The 19,612-nt window shown below is 34.2% G+C and overlaps 1 protein-coding gene across 1 annotated transcript in view; it reads left to right on the forward strand.

The window, feature by feature from the left end:
* Nucleotides 1-19,612, forward strand: part of HMCN1 (hemicentin 1) — a 442,964-nt gene that overhangs the window by 184,464 nt on the left and 238,888 nt on the right. The window contains exons 12-15 of the mRNA XM_004688154.2: nt 8,980-9,121; nt 10,100-10,227; nt 12,915-13,028; nt 18,872-19,030. Coding sequence (XP_004688211.1) covers nt 8,980-9,121; nt 10,100-10,227; nt 12,915-13,028; nt 18,872-19,030 — 543 coding nt within the window. The remainder of the gene's footprint in view (nt 1-8,979; nt 9,122-10,099; nt 10,228-12,914; nt 13,029-18,871; nt 19,031-19,612) is intronic.

The raw sequence follows: 19,612 nt of genomic DNA on the forward strand, positions 1-19,612 counted from the left end.
ATTTTTATGGGGATGGCATTAAATCTGTATATTGCTTTTGGCAGGATGGCCATTTTGATGATGTTAATTCTCCCGATCCATGAGCAGGGATGTCTTTCCATTTCATGGTGCAAGACCCTCTGTTTTTTGATGGATTAATAGCTCATTCTTTTTGGTACCAGATGATAATTTATTGTGAGATTTACAAACCTATTTTTGTTAGCTAATAGCTGTCTCTGTCCTTCATGAGTCTGGACTAAGAGATCCAGATGCATATATTTAAAATTTTATTTTATTAATTTTTTTCGTAAAAGATCTAGGGTATATGTCAGAGGTGCAGGGCTATGAGAGGTGTAGGGGAATGAGAGACAGTTGGGAGCAGAACAGGTGGATTTACTGAAATATTTTATTAAGGGGAACAGACAAGTCAAGAGAGGTCTGGTGTACCATGTAGGTTAGCTACCAGGCTGGGAATAAACTCAGGCTTTAGCAGTGATAACGCTTAACCCCTAGGCCACCAAGGAGGCCTTATGTAAAGTGTTTTAATAGTATTCTTTTAATCTGCCATGAACAATACTGCTAATCATGATTTGCTAACTTTTCTAAGTAAAATAATAATGTAAATCAAAACTTTGGTCTTCTCTTCCTCTATTACCCAGAATTGCTGTGATTTGGAAAAATTGTTATAGAGAGGATCTGGTAAAGAAAAGACACTGCAATTGTCATAGTAGACCTCATTTAGATGAAGATTTTTCTAACTAAGAAAGAATAAAACTCTTTAATATTCCTTGATTCTTAGGTTCCATGTGTTATGCTAATCACCCAAAGAAGCTCTGAATCATGAACTTTTTGTTAGGGAAAGAAAAAATACATAGCATTAAATGGAAACAAGATTTAAAGTACATACATGATTTTATATTAGGAATTACTTAATGAAGATATCAAGGCAGTAAACCTTTGTAACATATACATATCCGTGTATCTTATTTTTGGAAAACAAGAATTATAATTTTTTAAGGATGAGATCTTGATGTGTATTTGCTGTATGACTTTGTCTTTAAAATGGAATTTATCAATGTACATCTCTAAAATCACTGCCTTTCTCTTATTAACTTAATTTCAGAACCACATTGGTATTTGGGTAGGGATTTTTTTTTTTTTTTGCAAATATAACACAGAACTCCCAAGCTATAGCCCATCTCTGTGTGTTTTCTTGTCAGTGCACTAACTACTCATTAGTTTGATGAATTGACAGCCTTTTTCTCTGAGATTTAATAGATCTCTGTAGTCTAGCACTACCCAATAGAACTTTCTGTAATGATAAACGTGTATCTGTATTGGCCCATATGACAGCGTGGCTATATGTGTCAGTTTAAGCCCTTGGGATATGACAGGTACACTTAAGGGACTTTGGTTTAGTCGTAGACAGTTTAAATTTGAATTTAAATAAGCATGACTAGTGGCTACCATAGTAACTTTCATCTTTTCCAGAGGAAGAAGGTAGAAAAGTCTTAGCAAATTTATTACAATTGCCATAGATTATAATTCATGTAATTATAAAATTTAAAATGTTAAAATAGATTCTATTGCCCTTCCCACTGAAAATTAAGAAAAATGAAGTAAATACAGCTGACCATTATAAATCATTCTTATTTAAAACTTGTTACTTTCTTAGTTAAAGCTTGTTAGAGAAGCTGCATGTTTATAAGTTAGCAGCTGGAATAGCTGGTGTTAACTACTTAATCAGAAATGGATGTAATGCATTTTGAACAGTGTTAAGATATTTTAAATATATTGAGCTAAATCACTAGGTACGCATCTCTTAGGATAGGATGAACTACTAATTACATCTTGCAGAAGTCTCAATGAAAGTCACTATTATGTAATTTTATACTTAGCTTTTTCTATAGGAAATACAGATATTTGGAAGAAAGGTCAAAGATCCTGTAAGATCCATTTTGTAGGCCGTATGATTCAAGAGAGATGAGGGTCAGCAGTTAAATACTAATTATTTTCCATTTTTTTCATTCAGCATTGTGTGTTGGGAATCATCCAGCATTCTAGGGGTATATTTTAGCAGTCAGTTATAAATCAGTCTCAGTCAGTTCCTATTTTTAGTAATATAAATCAAGTAGGTGACTAAACTGAATGTAGGTTTTAACTATCTCCAAAATAAGATATTTACTTAGATTTTATTATGAGAACTCAGTTAAGAGACTTAATATAAAGAGCTACTTAGTGGAGAACCTTCTTGTTTGATTCCTCATTATAGAAATTGCCTCTAGGAACATTTAGAAGTTGGGGAATCTTTTATTACAGAGATCACTTAACAGCTTTGAAATACTTTTTTTTCCCCCAAATGTAATTTAATGCTTTTTAAAAAACAATGGATCCATGAGGTTATTTATGGTCACAAATACTTTTGGGAGGAAGGGAATAAAAGCTTTTGAAACTTTCTAACCTCACTTGTTTTGAATACTGAAGTATTGCGTTAATAATCCTTTCATTGCTGATTCTGTTAACATAATTTCTTCTTGGGCCCATGAAAACAGGAGACAGAAGTCAGGTCACTTGGTATCTATTTTCAGGAAGCTTCTCTTCCCTCCTTCTTAGACCTCCCCTTCACAGTCCTCCCTTCCCTCATTCCAAGGCCACATAAACGCTTATCAATTCTTAAAATTGAGTTTCCAAGTCCTTTTAATTTATGGAACTTTATTTAGGCCACCTTTTTGATGGGGTGATGCTTAAATGGCTACTTTGCAAAAGTGATGGGGATCAATCAATGTGATGAGCTAATGTGACATTTATAATTAATATGCAGTGGTTCCAGAATTAAGGATTTCTTTTTTTAGGCTCAGGTTCCTCCCAAGTTTCTTATGTAGGGTTATTTCAGCTCTTCTCTGTTACTCAAATCACTCTCCTCCTTGTTACCTCCACTGCCACCATCCTCATCCTACTCCCATGGAATATGCTTAAGCTTTTAAAATCCTATTCTTTAAAACATATTCACTATATCATCCTTCACTTTTGTGCAATGTATGATTTTCCTGTGAAATCCCCACCACCCATTTACCAATGCACCATCACCATGGTCCCTTGTGCTCTTCCCACCCTGTCTTGCTCCTTCTCCCTCCTCCTCCCCTACAGAATATCTGATCAGTTGCCTGATGATGTTGATTTTTACTTTATTATAGTTACTTCTTTTCTGATTCCTCTTTTGTCTCTCTACATCCCTCCTATAAGTTTTTTTTTTATAGAATTTTATTTACAGGAGGAATGTAAAATCTAATTTTTAAAAAGATTTATTTTATTTATGCATACAGACCAGAGATGCTGTGGTTGTGTGTTTGAGTGTGGTGGTAGGGGGGGAGGTGGTGGGAGGATTCACCAGAGACAGAGTGGGGAGCAGAACAGGCAAATGTACTGAAATACACTGCTGATAGAGCAGCGAGTGAAGCATAAGAGATGTGCTGTGCCATGTGGGATTGAACCTCCCTGGCTGGGGATTGAACTCGTGCTGCAGTGGCTCTGATTGCTTCATAGTGCTGCTGCTCTTTAACCTATTGTATCACCAGACAGGGTCCCTAAAATACTATTTTTATGAGCTCCTTTCCCCCACCCTAAATTTTAGTACAACCGTAATTTTTCTTCAAATATTACTCTAAATATGTAATCATCCAGAACTTTGTTGTTTCCTAATGAACTCAGAATAAAATTTATACTTTTCAGTCTTCAACAAACTGAATCCTTCATAATTATTTTAACATTTAGCTTTCATTTTTTAGTCATCATAAAATAATATGTAGAGACTAAAGAAGTAAAAATGTTTCTTTTCAATAGGGGTACTATTGATATTTATCTGAAAGAATTAATCATATGTCTTTTATTATTGATACTATGATATGGGCAATTGAGTAGTTGCACTTACTATTGGAGCTCATCACTAATTATGAGTTTCTTTCTCTAATGTATACTCTTGGCTCCATTATTATAGGTTAACTGATCATAAAATCTTGGGTTTAGTTCTGGACTCTGAATTCTGCTCCATTGGTCTCTGTATCTGCTTTTATTTTAGCACCACCTGTTTTAGTTACTATAGTTCTGTAATATAGTTTGAGGTTTGCTACCACAATTCTTCTTCATTTTTGTCAGGATTGCTTTGAGTACTCGGGGTCTTTTGTGTCCTATATGAATTGTTATATTTTTAAATTTCTGATGAATGCTATTGAAACTTTGATAGGAATTACACTGAATCTGTATATTGCATTGGGTAAGATGGCCATTTTAATATAAAAATAATCATTGTAGTTCACAACATCAATAAGAGGAAAAGTAAAAATAGATGTAGAGAAAGTATTTGATAATATTCACAACATCTATTTATGACAAAAACCCTCCAAAAAATGGATATAGTTGGAATGTTCCCTAGCAAAATAAAACCTATACAGGGTAAATCATAGTTTACAACCCCTCAAAGTTTAAACTAAAAGCTTTTCTCCTAAGATCTGCTGCAAGACAATGATGTTCACTCTCACCACTACTATTTATTATAGTCCTAGTTAGAGCAGTTATGCAACAGAAAGATATAAAAGGAAATACATTGAGAAAGGATAGATAAACCTATGACTATTTGTCAATAACATGATATCAACTCCTCAAAAACACTAATTGAAACAGTACAATACAGTACAATAAAGGAATAGGGCACATAATCAATTTACAAAAATAAATTTTGTTCCTATATACAGACAATGAGCTCTAAGAGAAAGAAAACAGTTCCATTAACAAACACATCAAAATGATTTAACTACTTAGCAGTAAACTTAACAAAGGAGGAGAAAGACCTACAAAATGAAAAATATATTGTTAAAAGAAATGGAAGAATACACAAAGAAAGAGAAAGATATTCCACTCTAATGGATTGAAAGAATTATAATGTGAGTGAATTTTGCAAAATTTTATAAAATAGCCTAGAGCAATTTGTCAGTCACAAGGTGACATATTTGAATTTGTTAAATTTAGGCTGCTGAGTTTCCAAATACTTGTACTGCTTAGATTTAGGTGTATGTATGTATTTATATGTGGTCTGAATTTCAAGTTTAAGGGAATCTTCCTATTTATCTGAGATGTGAAAATTTTTCTATTGATTCTATTAATTACTCATTTATGTGGAGGATGTTTATAGGTGAAGATGATCATGAGTATTCCCCTAAATTAAAGCATATGCAGTAGATAACTAACATCTTTCTTTATAAACACAATGGAGATCAAGGAGCCAGACAGTACTTCCTTTCCTAGCTAATGTTATTTCTGTATGAACATTAGAGGTTTTCATTTGTTTTCTGTGGTGTCAGGAAAGCGTGTATATCTGTCACTAATTAGTCCATGTTGTAACAGAGAACACTGCAATGAAAAAGGAAATATTTTTCAAGATGATTGATAAAAACCCTCAGGACCCAAATTACTTCATTCTAAAATTAATATTTTCATAAGCACATGCTTGTGACATCACTATAACTCTTTTTTAACCTGTGCCAGGTATCATTGATATTAACATGTTTTCTTAATCAGTGAAATGTGGAAAAATTATATTTGTCTATTTTTTATTCAAATTTCAAACAAACTTTGAGTATACAAAATGTCTGGAATTTCAGGATTAAATAAGATACACTAAATGTTATTTAATAATACTGTAAAGAAATAAATAGAATATACTGGTATGAAAATTATGATCAAATTTTATTTATAAATATATACATATTATATATGTACATATATATTTTAAGTAATATACTTTTTCCTTATTTGTTATATTTGACTATATAATGGAATATTTATAACACCAAAAATCACATATTACCTGCTATGTTCCAAGATTTATATATTTTAGGGATACTAAATTAGCTAATCTGTAATAAGGTACTGCTATTATCATCATTCAGGTATAGATGCACTAGTTTATTTGGCCATTTTGAACCTTAGTTTCTTTATCTGTCGAATGTCTGTTCATATAGTTATTGTGGAAAATGATGGGTGTGACATTCAATAAGTTGCCCACCTTTCTATTTTAATTAGTGACTAATAATTAAAATAGAAGGAGATTTAGCCACTGACATTATAGCAAATGCTTTTGTATGTAGTATGGTAGGAGATCTTTGAAAGCATAAAATGTTGAATATAAAAGAAAGTCATTAAATGTTTGTTATTTGAAAGAATGAAAGACCAAAGAAATTGGCCTAAATCCTCTCATTTTACTACTGGTATAAAATATACTACTGGTAAAAATATAATTACTACTGGCATAAAATATATTACTGGTATAAAAATATACTACTGGTGAAAAAATGTATTGTTACTAGAGTAACTCAAAGCATTACCATTATCTGATTAATTTGTTAATAATGATTAAATCACCTTGAAAAGAATGTTCTTAGTCTTTTATTTGAGAATTTTGTACAAGAGGCACACACCTCTGACTACTAACAGTATGCCTTCTGAATGTTAAAAAGACATTGATGATTTCCAGGTATTAGGTGAAATTACATCTGCCATAATCTTATAGACAAATCAATGACTGTTTTTGTGGTCACGTAAAATACATTTCTTGTTATTAAGACAGCCAAATCTTAAATTAGTGTTTGTTATCTAGGTATTGTATAATCTATTTTTTTTAAATCATTGGCATCTCTGTTATGATTAAAATCAAAAGACTGAATGGATGTCTTAATACTTAAATAGAGTATCTTATTCCTATTATTTTTGGTTAACTGAAAGCAGGTGGTTACTTATGATGATAAGGTTGGTGGTTTATATTGTTGGTAGTGATGATATGGTCATAATAGTAATGATTGTGGTAGTAAAATGAGCTTGAAAACTAACTCAGGATGCACGATTCTTCCCACCTTTATTCAACTGTTATTTGGTCTGAATACAACTTTGCTTTCCTATGATTATTCCTATCCTTTGTGATTTTCTTATCAGCAGGCATTTTCTTTCCAGGGCAATGGTAAATTTTTCACCTTCATGAGATGATGTCATTCCATCTGTATTTTTTAACATACTTAGTTCATGACTCAGAGCAGCACCCTGTACGCATGCTTTATTTGAGAAATGACCCCTTAGCTTTCTATGTCTTGGGTTGGGTAGCTGACAGTTGTTTTCTCTTTGATAACTGAACTACTGAGTCTACCAGTGGGATTTGTTCTAGGAGAGAGATACCAGGCCAATTTTGCAGACTCCTTTGGAAGACATCATATTTAGATAAAAGTCTTGAGAGCTACTGAATATTTTCAGCAGTTCTATATCAAAATGAACCAGCCATGAAAAATATTTTATTATAGGAAGATGGGACTTAATAAATGTGAGTATTTAATATTATTTTAAAAAGACAGAAGTGTTTATTACCCTCCTTCATCTCTTGAAGATTCTTCCACAACCCCAGCACCTCAAAATTGATGAACTCCAGATGGAGTCACAATTTGAAGTTACTGGCCATCACCATTGTGTCTTTGACCTCATACATTTCCCTCGCTCTATGTTCACCAAGAAGAATCCATGGAATAACGAGGCTGTCAATCCAACCCCTCAGGCCGGAAAAACCCTTCAAACATTAACTTCAAAGACAATCGTATTTTGAAAAATACAATCTAAACAGGAAATATAAGGGGGGGAGGGCAATAGAAAGCTGCTAGCAATTAGGGACTAATTATGTTTGTTCAGTTGTGTAGCTGCCACTACCCAATCCTACCACTGGTATCACTTTCCGATGTGTGAAGATTCCTGAGATTAATTTTTCTAAGTGAAACTAAGCCACGACTTCTAGACTAATTCATAAGAAAGAAATACCATAAATATATCCATATATTACTAGCTGAACTTCTTAATCTCATTTATATTAAAAGCCCGGTTAAATGGACAACTGATATCCTGTTTATTTGACTCATCAGTGTATTTCTACCAGCAAGCACAGAGTCTGGATCTTAATAATTGTGCAAAAAAAATTATGCTATTAATTAATTAATTAGTTAACTCATGATAAACTCATGGTAGTTGTGAGTGAAAGCTATTTATACTATACCATGTAGTTAATATTTCCTTCATGGTTGTACCTTCTCTGAAAATTAGTTCTCACTCTGTAGTACGATGGCTATAAATCATGTAACTGATTAGACTTGATATATCACTATTCCATTGACCCCAGAGAATTTTTTTTTCTATGTGATAATTAATTCCTGATTTGATATTTTATTTTTAAAGGTCCTCCTTTTTTTGCAATAGAAGTGTAATACAATACCAACTTTAAATAACTGATATAATTTTGTGAGGTGCTGATCCCACAAATCCTAGGGTGTGAGGCAAATGATCAATAGAGCCGGATCTTGAGAGATGGGAGGCATGAAATTCTAAGCCCATATTCTGCCAGCAGTTGTGTCTTTAATTTACAAGTTGCTAAATAAAATACAAGAGACTTTAAAATACTGTAGAATGTAGAATGTAGAATCACATGAAAGATGTAATCTTATCTTAACAAATTTACAATCTTAATCAATAAAAGGAGAAAGAGCAGCAGTTCAAATAAAGCAGGGAACGGCCAAGACAAATTTTGGCTCCAAACCTGTGATGATTGTTTGGGAAGAAACAAAGACCCTATCTAGACTTTTCTTGAAAATAAGCTCATATTGAAGTTCTGTATAAGCAGAGGCCAGTTGTCAGAGGTGGAAGCAAAGTGGCAAGGGCTCACCCAGTAACCAGTGGAGACACAGAAACATGACATCAGGCTCAAACTCATTTTAACCTTTAGGAGAATTTACTTCCTCTGCTCCCATTGCTGTTGGTTTATCTCCTGCACGGATGGGCCAGACTTCTGATGGGGGTCACTCAAAGAGGAACACAGTAGTCAAGGGGTGGTGGTGAGAAGTCCACAAATCTGTTCTCAGAGGAAGCTCCTCAAATCAAGGTCAACTGACATTTCACAATATTTATATATATTTCTATTTGCAGAACCACCCAAAGTCACTGTGATGCCCCAAAATCAGTCTTTCACAGGAGGATCTGAGGTCTCCATTATGTGTTCTGCAACAGGTTATCCTAAACCAAAGATTGTCTGGACTGTTAACGATATGATTATCATGGGTTCACACAGGTACTGGGTTTGTATCATGTTCTTTGTTTTTATTGAGTGAGAAAATTTGATGAAATTTCAAGACAAAACAACCCTGACTAAATCCCTAAGATTAAGGGAGGTTTATCTAAAACACACAGCTTTAGATTTTCTAATAATCAGGAAATTAAAAAATAATAATAAACTATAAATGTATAGAGGTTGAAGTTTAAAGTTTTAATCTTAGCAGCTGGGATCAAATACACCCAATACTTTGAGTTGGAAAAATAACACCATAATACTTGGGTTACCTTGAATTGAGGTTAATAAACTTTTTGTGGCATAATGTGTAGTTTTAATACATTTACAAAAGTTGAAGTCATGGTATTCAACACTAGAGAGAAGAGACAGAACACACTCTAGAGAGTATGTAATGCACTTTGTACCTCCTATGAACATTGGTCAAATGGTATCGAGAGGCATTTTATTGTGTTGGATGCTTTTCAAAGACATTGAATCCTCTCAAGCGCAAGGAGTGAAGTGAACATGTGGAACATAAAACAATGAAGTTTCCAGCCATCAGGCTCCTATTACTCTGCATTTGGCAAGGGAAGAAGGCCTAGGTATAAGCTGATTTTTTATCCCTAGTCTGATCTCTGACTCTGTATGACATGAGGCCTCACTCAGATTTTCATTGTAAGGAACCTTTCCCTTAACTGTACATCTGAAGCAAAATTAGTTAGTGCAGTTGTTTCCTCTGCTCCTTCTAACTTTAGGCATGTTATGTCACCTCTTTGCTCACTTTGCTCACAGATATTAGTATTTAGCCCATTGGATTGTCCTGAACTTAAAATGCTAATGAATGTAAAAGTTTCTAGATCAGTCCCTGTCACACAGAAAGTGATATATGAATATATTATTATTACTTTTTTTTATTATAAAGTAATGTTACTACAGCCAAAAAATGCAACTCCAAAATATTTGAAGATATTTGAAAATAATTTGTTTCTTTATCCATAGGTACAGGATGACATCAGAAGGTAACTTGTTTATCAGAAATGCAATTCCTAAAGATGCAGGTATCTATGGTTGCCTGGCAAGTAATTCAGCTGGAACAGATAAACAGACTTCTACTCTGAGATATATTGGCAAGTATAATCAGTTTTAAAAGTAATTAAAATAGAGTGGATATCATATCAAGCAATGTAAAAGTATTTTTCTAAAAGTTAATATTAGGGATAAATTTTACTCCTTATTATAATGACTATTCATTTCCTACACTGATTAAAGTAAATATTGTAACTTGTTTAAGTTAAAAATTTCAGGAAATGACAACTTCATTATTCAACAGAATTAAAAGAAGCTAATAGATTATGGAAACTTACAAAATGTCCACTGAGTTCTGTACTTTTACAGTTCATCTATTCTCTGTAATATTTTAGTCATACACTGATGAATTCTATATTGTTTCTAGCTTACCACAAATCCATGCTGTATTTTTCATTTACATTCAGAACTATTTTATAATGTTTCTTTAAAATAAAATTTTTCCTTTGTGTTAATATTTTCACTTTTCATCTTGCATTTTCCCCCTGTAATCTCAGATGTTTACTGAATGAACATTATTCTATAATATAGTATTTAATAATAGATTATTCTATCTAACAATAGATATATAACATATATAATGTATTATAATATATAACCTAATATACCCTAAGACTATAGAATAAAATGTTTCTTTTAATTTATTCTTTCTTAGGCAAATAAAGTATAAAGACATTACATACTCAATGTTAATTTGCAAGTTGTGAATAATTAATGGCCAGCAACCCACCCTTTCACTCATTCTAATTCACCATCATTCATACTAAGTTAGTGAAACTGAGTGGAGAGGAAGATATATAACAGAGCCCCAATTTAGAAGTAAATTTAGGTGAAGGAGGTAACAAAAGAATCACAAGTATTAAACCTGGAAGTCTGCAAAAAAATTGGTTTCAGCTATAGATATGAGCTTACAAAAAAAAAAAAAAGGGCTCAGATTTGGTGATAACAAATGTTCACAGACACCCAGAGAGGGAACTGACAAGAATATAGACAGAGAATTGAAACAGATAGGTCATTATAGGAATTGAATTTTATTCACTCATAATGAAGCCAAAATAGTCATTCATTTAACTTATTAATCATTCCAAGTGTAAAAGATGCTGTGCTAGAGATTGTGCAGTGTAACATAAGCAACGTGAATCATGAGGTCCTTATTTTTCAAGAGCTTGTATAATGGAAGTTGATGTATGTTAAATAATATCATAAGACAGACGGATAAGTCCTATAGTGGATGGTTGGCAGAGGGAAGATTAATTCTGACTGGGGAATTTACAAAGATTTCTTTAAGGAGACAGAATTTAAGCTCTGTCTGGAATAAAGAGTGGGATTTGAAGAGTTGTGGCAAAGAGCTTGAAAGGATAATGCTTAGCAAAATAAATCAGAAAGAAAAGATAAATAGTGGATAGTGTCACTAATATGTGAAATATAAAATAACCAAATGAATAATTAGATAAAGACAAGCTGAAAAACTAACTCTTGATACGTTACAGACTGCTGACTGACTACAGAACAAGACACCAAGGAGGAAGGGGGGAGGAGAAAAAACAGAGAGGGAGGTACGGTGGTCTGTAGTGGTGGAGTGTGGGCAAGTTAGTGGTGGATGCACTGTGGTGTGGAAACTTGATGGGATACTCCAGTGTTAATCACAATTAAAAGTTCATAAAGAATAAAGAATAATAATTAAAAATTCCAAATGAACAAATTGTATGGACTATGTGCATCGAGGATGCATGTGTCTAATAAAATGGTAAATTCTAAAAAAAAAAAAGAGTTGTGGCAAAGGGCATTTCAGGCAAAGGAAACAGTAGTAGCAAAGGCAGGAAGTCAGGAGAATGGAGGGGGTTGGTTTTGGATTATCAGTAGCTTCCCACTTTATGATAAGTGAGGAAGTGTCATGGAAGGCAAGGGTAAAAAGAAAATGTGCACCAGTTTTTGAAAAGCCAAACCAGGGGATTATGGCATGCAATCACTGAAGATGTTCTCATAGGAGAGTAACATAATCTTTGTTAAGATAACTTTTGGCTTCGGTTATTACCACCTCAGTTGAGGTGAGGGGGTCCTAAAAAAGTGTAGTAAGTGAACGTATTAGGCCAGAGGGTGAAGCAAACAGCTAAGAAAAGAAATTTGAGAATATTTGTAGTGAACAAAAGTATAATAAGAGTATAAGAGACTCAAATGGGAAATGTCTATTTTTTCCTTTTTTATGCACATGGTAGCCTTAGAGTGCAAGTGTCTCTTTTAGTTAAACATGAATATTGTAAATTATAGAAATCTGTATAACAAATTCACCTTTATCCTTGAGCCTTCACTTAGCCAAGTCTGTTTTATCATGATAGCTCTTTGATTATAGTTTTATTACTACTATCCTTCCTTCTTATCCCTTTAATATTGTTTCTATAGTATGTATGCAGCTTTCCAAGATTTTCTTTCCTCATATACCATTTTTTCATGATGATCTTTCCCTTAATTTCCTGAAATGTTTGGACTTTGTTTTTTCAGAATTATTTTTCCTAACATCCTTTTTTGATGTTTATAAATGATCTTTTTTTTACATATTCTGTCTGCAAGTACATAATAGGAGCATTTTTTTTTCTTTTAATAAAGAGTGAAATGGCCTCAGGCACATTTATACTGATAGGTTTTTGAAACTGGTTTATTTAGTAAATGCAAACAGGGGTGCAGGTGGTATTATGGAGATATTAACTATTTGTATGTTTGTTTTCTTCAGAAACCCCAAAACTGATTGTTGTTCAGAGTGAGCTCCTGGTTGCCCTTGGGGATACAACAATTATGGAATGCAAAACCTCTGGTGTTCCTCCACCTCAAGTTAAATGGTTCAAAGGTACAGTTCTTAAGTATGTTCATGTCTAGTTCACTTAACTTTGTTTTCTCTTTAAAAAAAATGATTTGTTAAAAATTTGTTTTGGTGCATGACTTAGCAGCCTCATAAAATGTGTTTATGATCTCACTAGAAATGATGGTTCACAATTCTGAACTCTGAATTTCAGGATTTGACATCTGGTGTGGATTATAGGACCGTGAAAATCAAAGCAGGAAAAGTTCGCCTTTGCTAATCCAGCTGAACATTCTCTTTGTTAGTTTAGGATTGTTTCCTGAAGAAAATTGTCCAAGAATACTCAGTTAACATTTAAAATAGCTTTGCTGATTTCGGTTCACTTTTCTTAGCAATAATGACTTTCCCTCATAGAAAGTTTCCTAGATTCATGAGGACACATTCAATAAAGACATATCGAAGTTCAAAGAAAGACATAGACTCTCACACATAACTGAAAGACAAATGTACATACTGGTCAGCTGCATTATGCATGTAGACACTTAATTCAAGCATAGAAATGACCTGCCACAAGGCCCTCCCTGGGTGCAGCCAGTTAAAGCACAGCGCTATGAAGCTATTGCAGCCACTGCAGCACAAGTTCGATCCCCAGCTAGAGGGGTGACCCACATAGCGCGGCAGACCTCTCCTGTCTTGCCTGCTGCTCCCCTTCGTAGTGAGTTTCAGTAGTTTTGCCTGTTCTGCTCTCCACTCTGTCTCTTGTGATTCCTCTCACCCCTCCCCCCCCATACCTCTGGCCGGTACCCCAGTTCTGTGTACATATATAAATAAATCTTTAAAAAAAAAAAAAAAAGAAGTGATCTGCCACTATTTGTAACATAAAGATCATGCCCCTGTGATTCTCTAATAAAATAACTGTTGTGTGACATCCGTCCTTATTGAGGATGCATTTGGGCCCAGGCCCAGTCCCAGATGCTAACAGCAGATACCTGTGTAAGCATCCTGTTTCATTTCTGTCTACTCTTCTGTTTATGAGAAATAAAAATACCCGAAAATACCCTAATAGGGAGGTTGCTAGGATTATTGAGATGCAGTTTGCAAAATACTTTTTTAATCTTCAGATGAAACATGCTAAATAGTACAAAGCACTATTGTTATGATTCTGTTTGTTAAATCACAGACATTCCCATAGCAACGGGTTGATGTCATAATCACAAAATTATGAATTCACCTCGGGTTCAAACTCTTAGGGAACATGAGGTGAAAAAGAAGAGCTTTATGTAGAAAAGAAATACTTTCAAATAATACAAATCAAAAACAGGGATGGAAACTAGGGGATAATGTCATTTTCATGATTTTCCACATTAAGTGAAAAGTCTTCCTGTTTCCTCTGATAAGAAAGTTTTTATATAATTTAGTAAAGTTTTAATTTTCAAATGTGCAGTTGATAGGACCTGTACATACATCTTCTTCACCAGCAGCTGCGGCATCTCCACCCCTAGTGTTTCTGGTGTGAATTACTAGAACTCTATTTTGAAACTGATTTGATAAGTCCTTTACTGAGGAGCTTCTGAGGGGCTACCCTGGGCAAGGAGTAATGAATCTTCAGTTCTCAGACACCAGAGCTGAGTTATAAGCTTACAGAGTTTGTCGTTTGTGGCTTGGTCAGACAAGATGAGGTTATTGAGCTTGTCCCATCTTTGTCTTTGGGCCACGTCTTCTCTGTGGCCTTGCCTCCGGGTTTCTGCATTGGGTCTTGGTCTTGGTTGACTTATTGGCATCTTTCTCCTTCTTATGCCTTGTGATGCCATCACAAATCTCACAGAGCAGCAGCTACCATGGCAGATTGGCTTAGACAAAAAGAAAGTCAGGAAAGCATTTTTGGATTTGCTTTTTACTTTAGTTCAGTTGTGGTAAACTAATTTTACTTATTTAAATAAAATACTTAAGCCTTTGAATTACAAGTGAAATAGTACGGATTTTAAAGTAATAAGTTTAAAAAAAAAACCCAGGCAGTATTAAAAAAAATAAAAGCAATTTATGTTTAAAATAAAAATACAAAAATAAGTGTGAAAAACACTTTAAAAAGTAGCAGAACCTACTGATTTCTCTGACTGTTTATGGCAGCCTCATACAGAACTTTTCATTCTCTCAAGTTGAGGCTACTTCTCTGAATAACTTAATGTTCCTCTCAGACTTGGCCCTGTTAATGGCTCAGAAGCTAGAGGGCATTAGGAAGTCCTTCCAAATGTGCAACTGACTACCGATTATTATGTTCTGTCAATTATAGAGGTTCAGTGGGTACAGAAAGTAATATCCATGACTCTGTCTAAGAACCAATAGAGCTAGAATGTGGGCGTGAAGTATTGGCAGGTGACCTTGGAGGAATAATGCTCCAAAGCTCTCAGTCAATAGGCAGAGTTGCCCTGACCCAGAAGTTATTAGGCCAACTAGTTCTCTCAGTCACAGGCAAGCAATTGCACAAGTAGAATCTGGATCTTCAGAGCACAACTAGAGGTCAAATGCTTTTGCATTCAGACCAGCTCCAGAAAGGAAAGGGGGGGGGGAGTTGGGAGGCATGGGCCTTCCTTTCCTATTTCTAATGGGGGTCAGATTCCAAATGGATTAGGAAAATCCTACCTTATGGAAACCACAGGGGTAAAGGTAAAGATGAGTTCTTATCCTGACTATGTAAATACTTTTCATATCTTTTTAAAGCAATTCTAGTTAGCAATTCTAGTTGAATGGATGGTTATTTATTTATGGTGTCGAATTACTTATATATATATATATATTTTATACATAGTTTTATTATTTATAGTAAGAACACTAAACATGAGATCTGCCCTCAACAAATATTTTAGGTATACAGTATAATATTGTTTAATTAAACCTACCAGGCACTGTGCTGTACAGTGGAACTCTGGAATGTATTCAACTTGAATTACTGAAACTTAATATCAATTAAAATAGCAATTCTCCATGTCTCCTGCTCCCCAGTCCCTGGTACCCATCACTTATTAACAAATTACATTCCATTCATCCATCAAAAATAATGAATTCTTTGAGCACAAATGCTACAGAGATTTTGGATTTTTCATTTTTAAAATTTCATACACCATAAAATGGATTCAAGGAATTACCAAAGATACTATAAAAATGTGATTTAGAGGATATTTTTTGTAAAATATTTAAAAAGTAGATTATCATAGAGGACTATGGGTGGTGGGTGTGGTGTGGTTACATCCACTTGAAGAGCTGTGAACCTAATCATTCACATTCTAGTGATTTACAAAAATGTGTAACATCACTCTTCTCATTAAATTTCTTATGTTTCAGAAAATATAACTTTTTTCATAAAATATATTCATTATGTTAGAATATCATGAGTTTCTTATTTAGAATAAATACATGCATTTTTAATTTTTTGAGTTCTATTTCTAAAATACTAAGTAAAAATATCATCCATGTAAACAAGAACTCATTAAAGTCCTCAATCATTTTTAAATATGTATTAGTACCTTGAGATAAACATTTTTGAAAGTCACTTAATTGCCATCATTGACTTGAAAAGCTCTTATGCCAGGAATAACAATCTGTTAGTCTTTACATTCAAGAGGTCAGGATTAGATTTAAACTACAGCAGAAAAAGAATCCTCCTTAATGGTAATGATGGTTAAATGCTGTACTAGTTAGAAAGTTTATTTATTTTACTTTTATAACATTCTTCTTATCTAATATAAAAAGTAAACAATCCCTATTCCATTTCCATGTCAAAATTCTGTATTTTTCTCTGGCTTCTCCATAACTTTAAGACTGATTTGTTTTTAGTAAAAACCAAGAAAGATTATCAAAATGTGATAATAATGCAAATTTAATTAAACCGGTGTTTTCCTATTTGTGTCTTCTTTCACTACTGACTGTTATTCCTTAAACATTTTTATTTTGAAAAAAGCTACTGGTACAAAGGCCTTTATTTCATACTGTTATGTCCCATGACATAAATGAAGAAAAAAAAAAAAAGGAGAAGTAAATCCCAAAAATCTAAATGCATTTTAGTTCAAACATTTTAATACTTGATGAACAGCTAGGCTACATTGCATCCTCCCTTAGTGGGAGGAAAGTTTATGTCAACATCATCTGCTTTTATTTATGAAAATTTCCCAGAGGCACATAGACATGGCTTTGGTTGCTTGTCTCATCCTTGTATGATATGTAGTAGCAAGCTTAAAAAAATGGTTGGGGTTTATAGTATTGGAATGCTGAAAAATGCTTTACTATTGGCACTGATGATTGCTAATGTAATTTTCTTGTTTTTAAATTTAGGGTTCCTCTGACCTTTTTCCTCCACAGATTATACACATAAAGAGAGAATTGTCTGTTTGTTGTCTTGAGTCTGTTGATTGGTGCCTTTTGTGATGCCCTAGAGAATTTTCAGCTCTGGGGTTCACTTTGTTCACTAAAAGCTAAGGGAGTTACTTCTTTGGTCTTCAGGTCCAGGGCTTTACATGGCTTTTCCAGGTCAATATGTGACATTTTGGAGACTTGCCCCTGGCTAGATTTTTCTGACTTGAGATCTAGGCTTCAGAACAATCATACAAACCTCTTGGAAGTTTTTAGGGTCCCCGTAAAAGTTTTTTATTACCTCTCACTAAGAGAATGTGATATATGGACACTAAGCTGACACTCAACTTCCAGTAGTAGGCATTTTTAATGACACTGGTCCATTCTGAGGGCAGGAGCTCCCCTGGAGGAGGATTTTTTGAGCCCTTGCCTGCCAGTAAATAGAAATGATTCTCAAGGGATTTGGCATGCTACAAGGACAGAGCTTATACATATCACCCACACATTATATAGCTTTCTTGGGTTATCCTACCCTCACTCTAAGGTCAAATTCAATATATAATTCCATTCCATATACTTTCACCTCCTACTTGCTTCTTCCAAAAGGCTCATAACTCCAATATAAAGAGATTTGATGAGGTCCTCCCTGGTGACCTAGAGGTTTTAGTCTCAGCACTATATCTGCTCCAGGCTGAGTTCAATCACCAGTCAGGGAGCAAACCCATATGGTGCAGCAGACCTCTCTTGTCTTGCCCTCTGCTTCCCTCAGCAGTGTTTTTCGGTAAATCCACCTATTCTGGTCCCCACTCCATCTCTGGTGAATCCTATCACCCCCTGCACCTCTGGCCTATACTCCAGTTAGTCTATGCAAAAAGAAAGAAATTTGATGAGCAATGCAGATTTAGTAGAGGTGACCTCAGAGACAGATATGATATTACAACACCCTTCTCAGACATTTTCTATCTTCTCCCAATAAGCTTTCCCCTCGCCTTTCTTGAGAGTTGTGTTTCCTTCTTCTTCTAGTCATCATCAGATGCTTCTCAGGCAACACACCTTCCACAAGACAAAAACTGATAGCGTTCAACAAATCAAAAACCTAGTCATTGACCAAATCAAGAACCCTTTGAAGCATTTCCTGGTTAATTATAATTCTCCCAGCCAAGAGTCTTTCAACTCACATCTCCCCATGTTCTTCTTACCTGACACAACCATGGTGATAGCTGCTACCCTTGCCTCAATGGAGTTTTGAAGGATGTGTTCTTATTTCCATACATCTACAGTAGGAAATACTAGTTCAAAATTCACATAGGAACAGATTTTTGGCTATAGATTGGCCTGTAGATTATACAGACTAATAAATCAGCTCAATGCCAAGAAACACTTCATTCTGTCCTTATATAAACATTGTTTAAGTGTATACATTGTGCCAGACACTTGTATTTAAAAACTTTACAATCAGTTTTCTTCAGATGTTTTGAAATCAAACCAACAGCAGAGTAAACTATGTAAATACTTTAGTGTTTAATGTTCTCCTTGTTTTGACTTAGGGGATCTGGAACTGAGGCCCTCAACTTTCCTCATTATTGACCCCCTCTTGGGACTTTTGAAGATTCAAGAAACTCAAGACTTGGATGCTGGGGATTATATGTGTGTGGCTGTGAATGAAGCTGGACGAGCCACTGGGAAGATAACTCTGGATGTTGGCTGTAAGTGTCCCAGTTCTGATCGATGGTTTATTTTGAAATTGATATGCTATTTGTCCATGCTAATATCTTTGAAACAGTTGGATCTAAGTATTTGTAAAAATAACATTCAGCCATCTAGATTATTAATATAATAATAATAATAATAATAGTGTTTTCTATATAGTGTACACTGTACTAAGAATTTTTATATGCTTTTATAAGAACTATCCCATTAAACCATAATAACAATACTAAAATGAAGACACTGTAGTTATCTCCATGATAATATAAATTGAAAGAAATCGAGAATTTGAAAAGTTAAACGATCTGACCAGGGTAACAGAGATATTGAGGGACAATCTAGTTATTTAACCCCAGGTTTTCTGACTTCACAGATATACGGTATGTTGCCAAATATTTTCCTCTCAGGAATCATCCATTCTGACTAAATTCCTAAATATTAACCAAATTCCTAAGTATTAACATCTGGAGGCCAGAAATTAGACTTTGGCCCTGGACCATAACTTGGAGATGTTGATGACAACAAAGGTAGCAGACTGGGCTTTACTTTTCTTTCTTTCTTCCTTTCTTCCTTTCTTCCTT

Source organism: Condylura cristata, unplaced genomic scaffold (genome assembly GCF_000260355.1).
Source record: "Condylura cristata isolate star-nosed mole 26May11 unplaced genomic scaffold, ConCri1.0 scaffold00024, whole genome shotgun sequence".
Classification (NCBI taxonomy): Eukaryota; Metazoa; Chordata; class Mammalia; order Eulipotyphla; family Talpidae; genus Condylura; species Condylura cristata.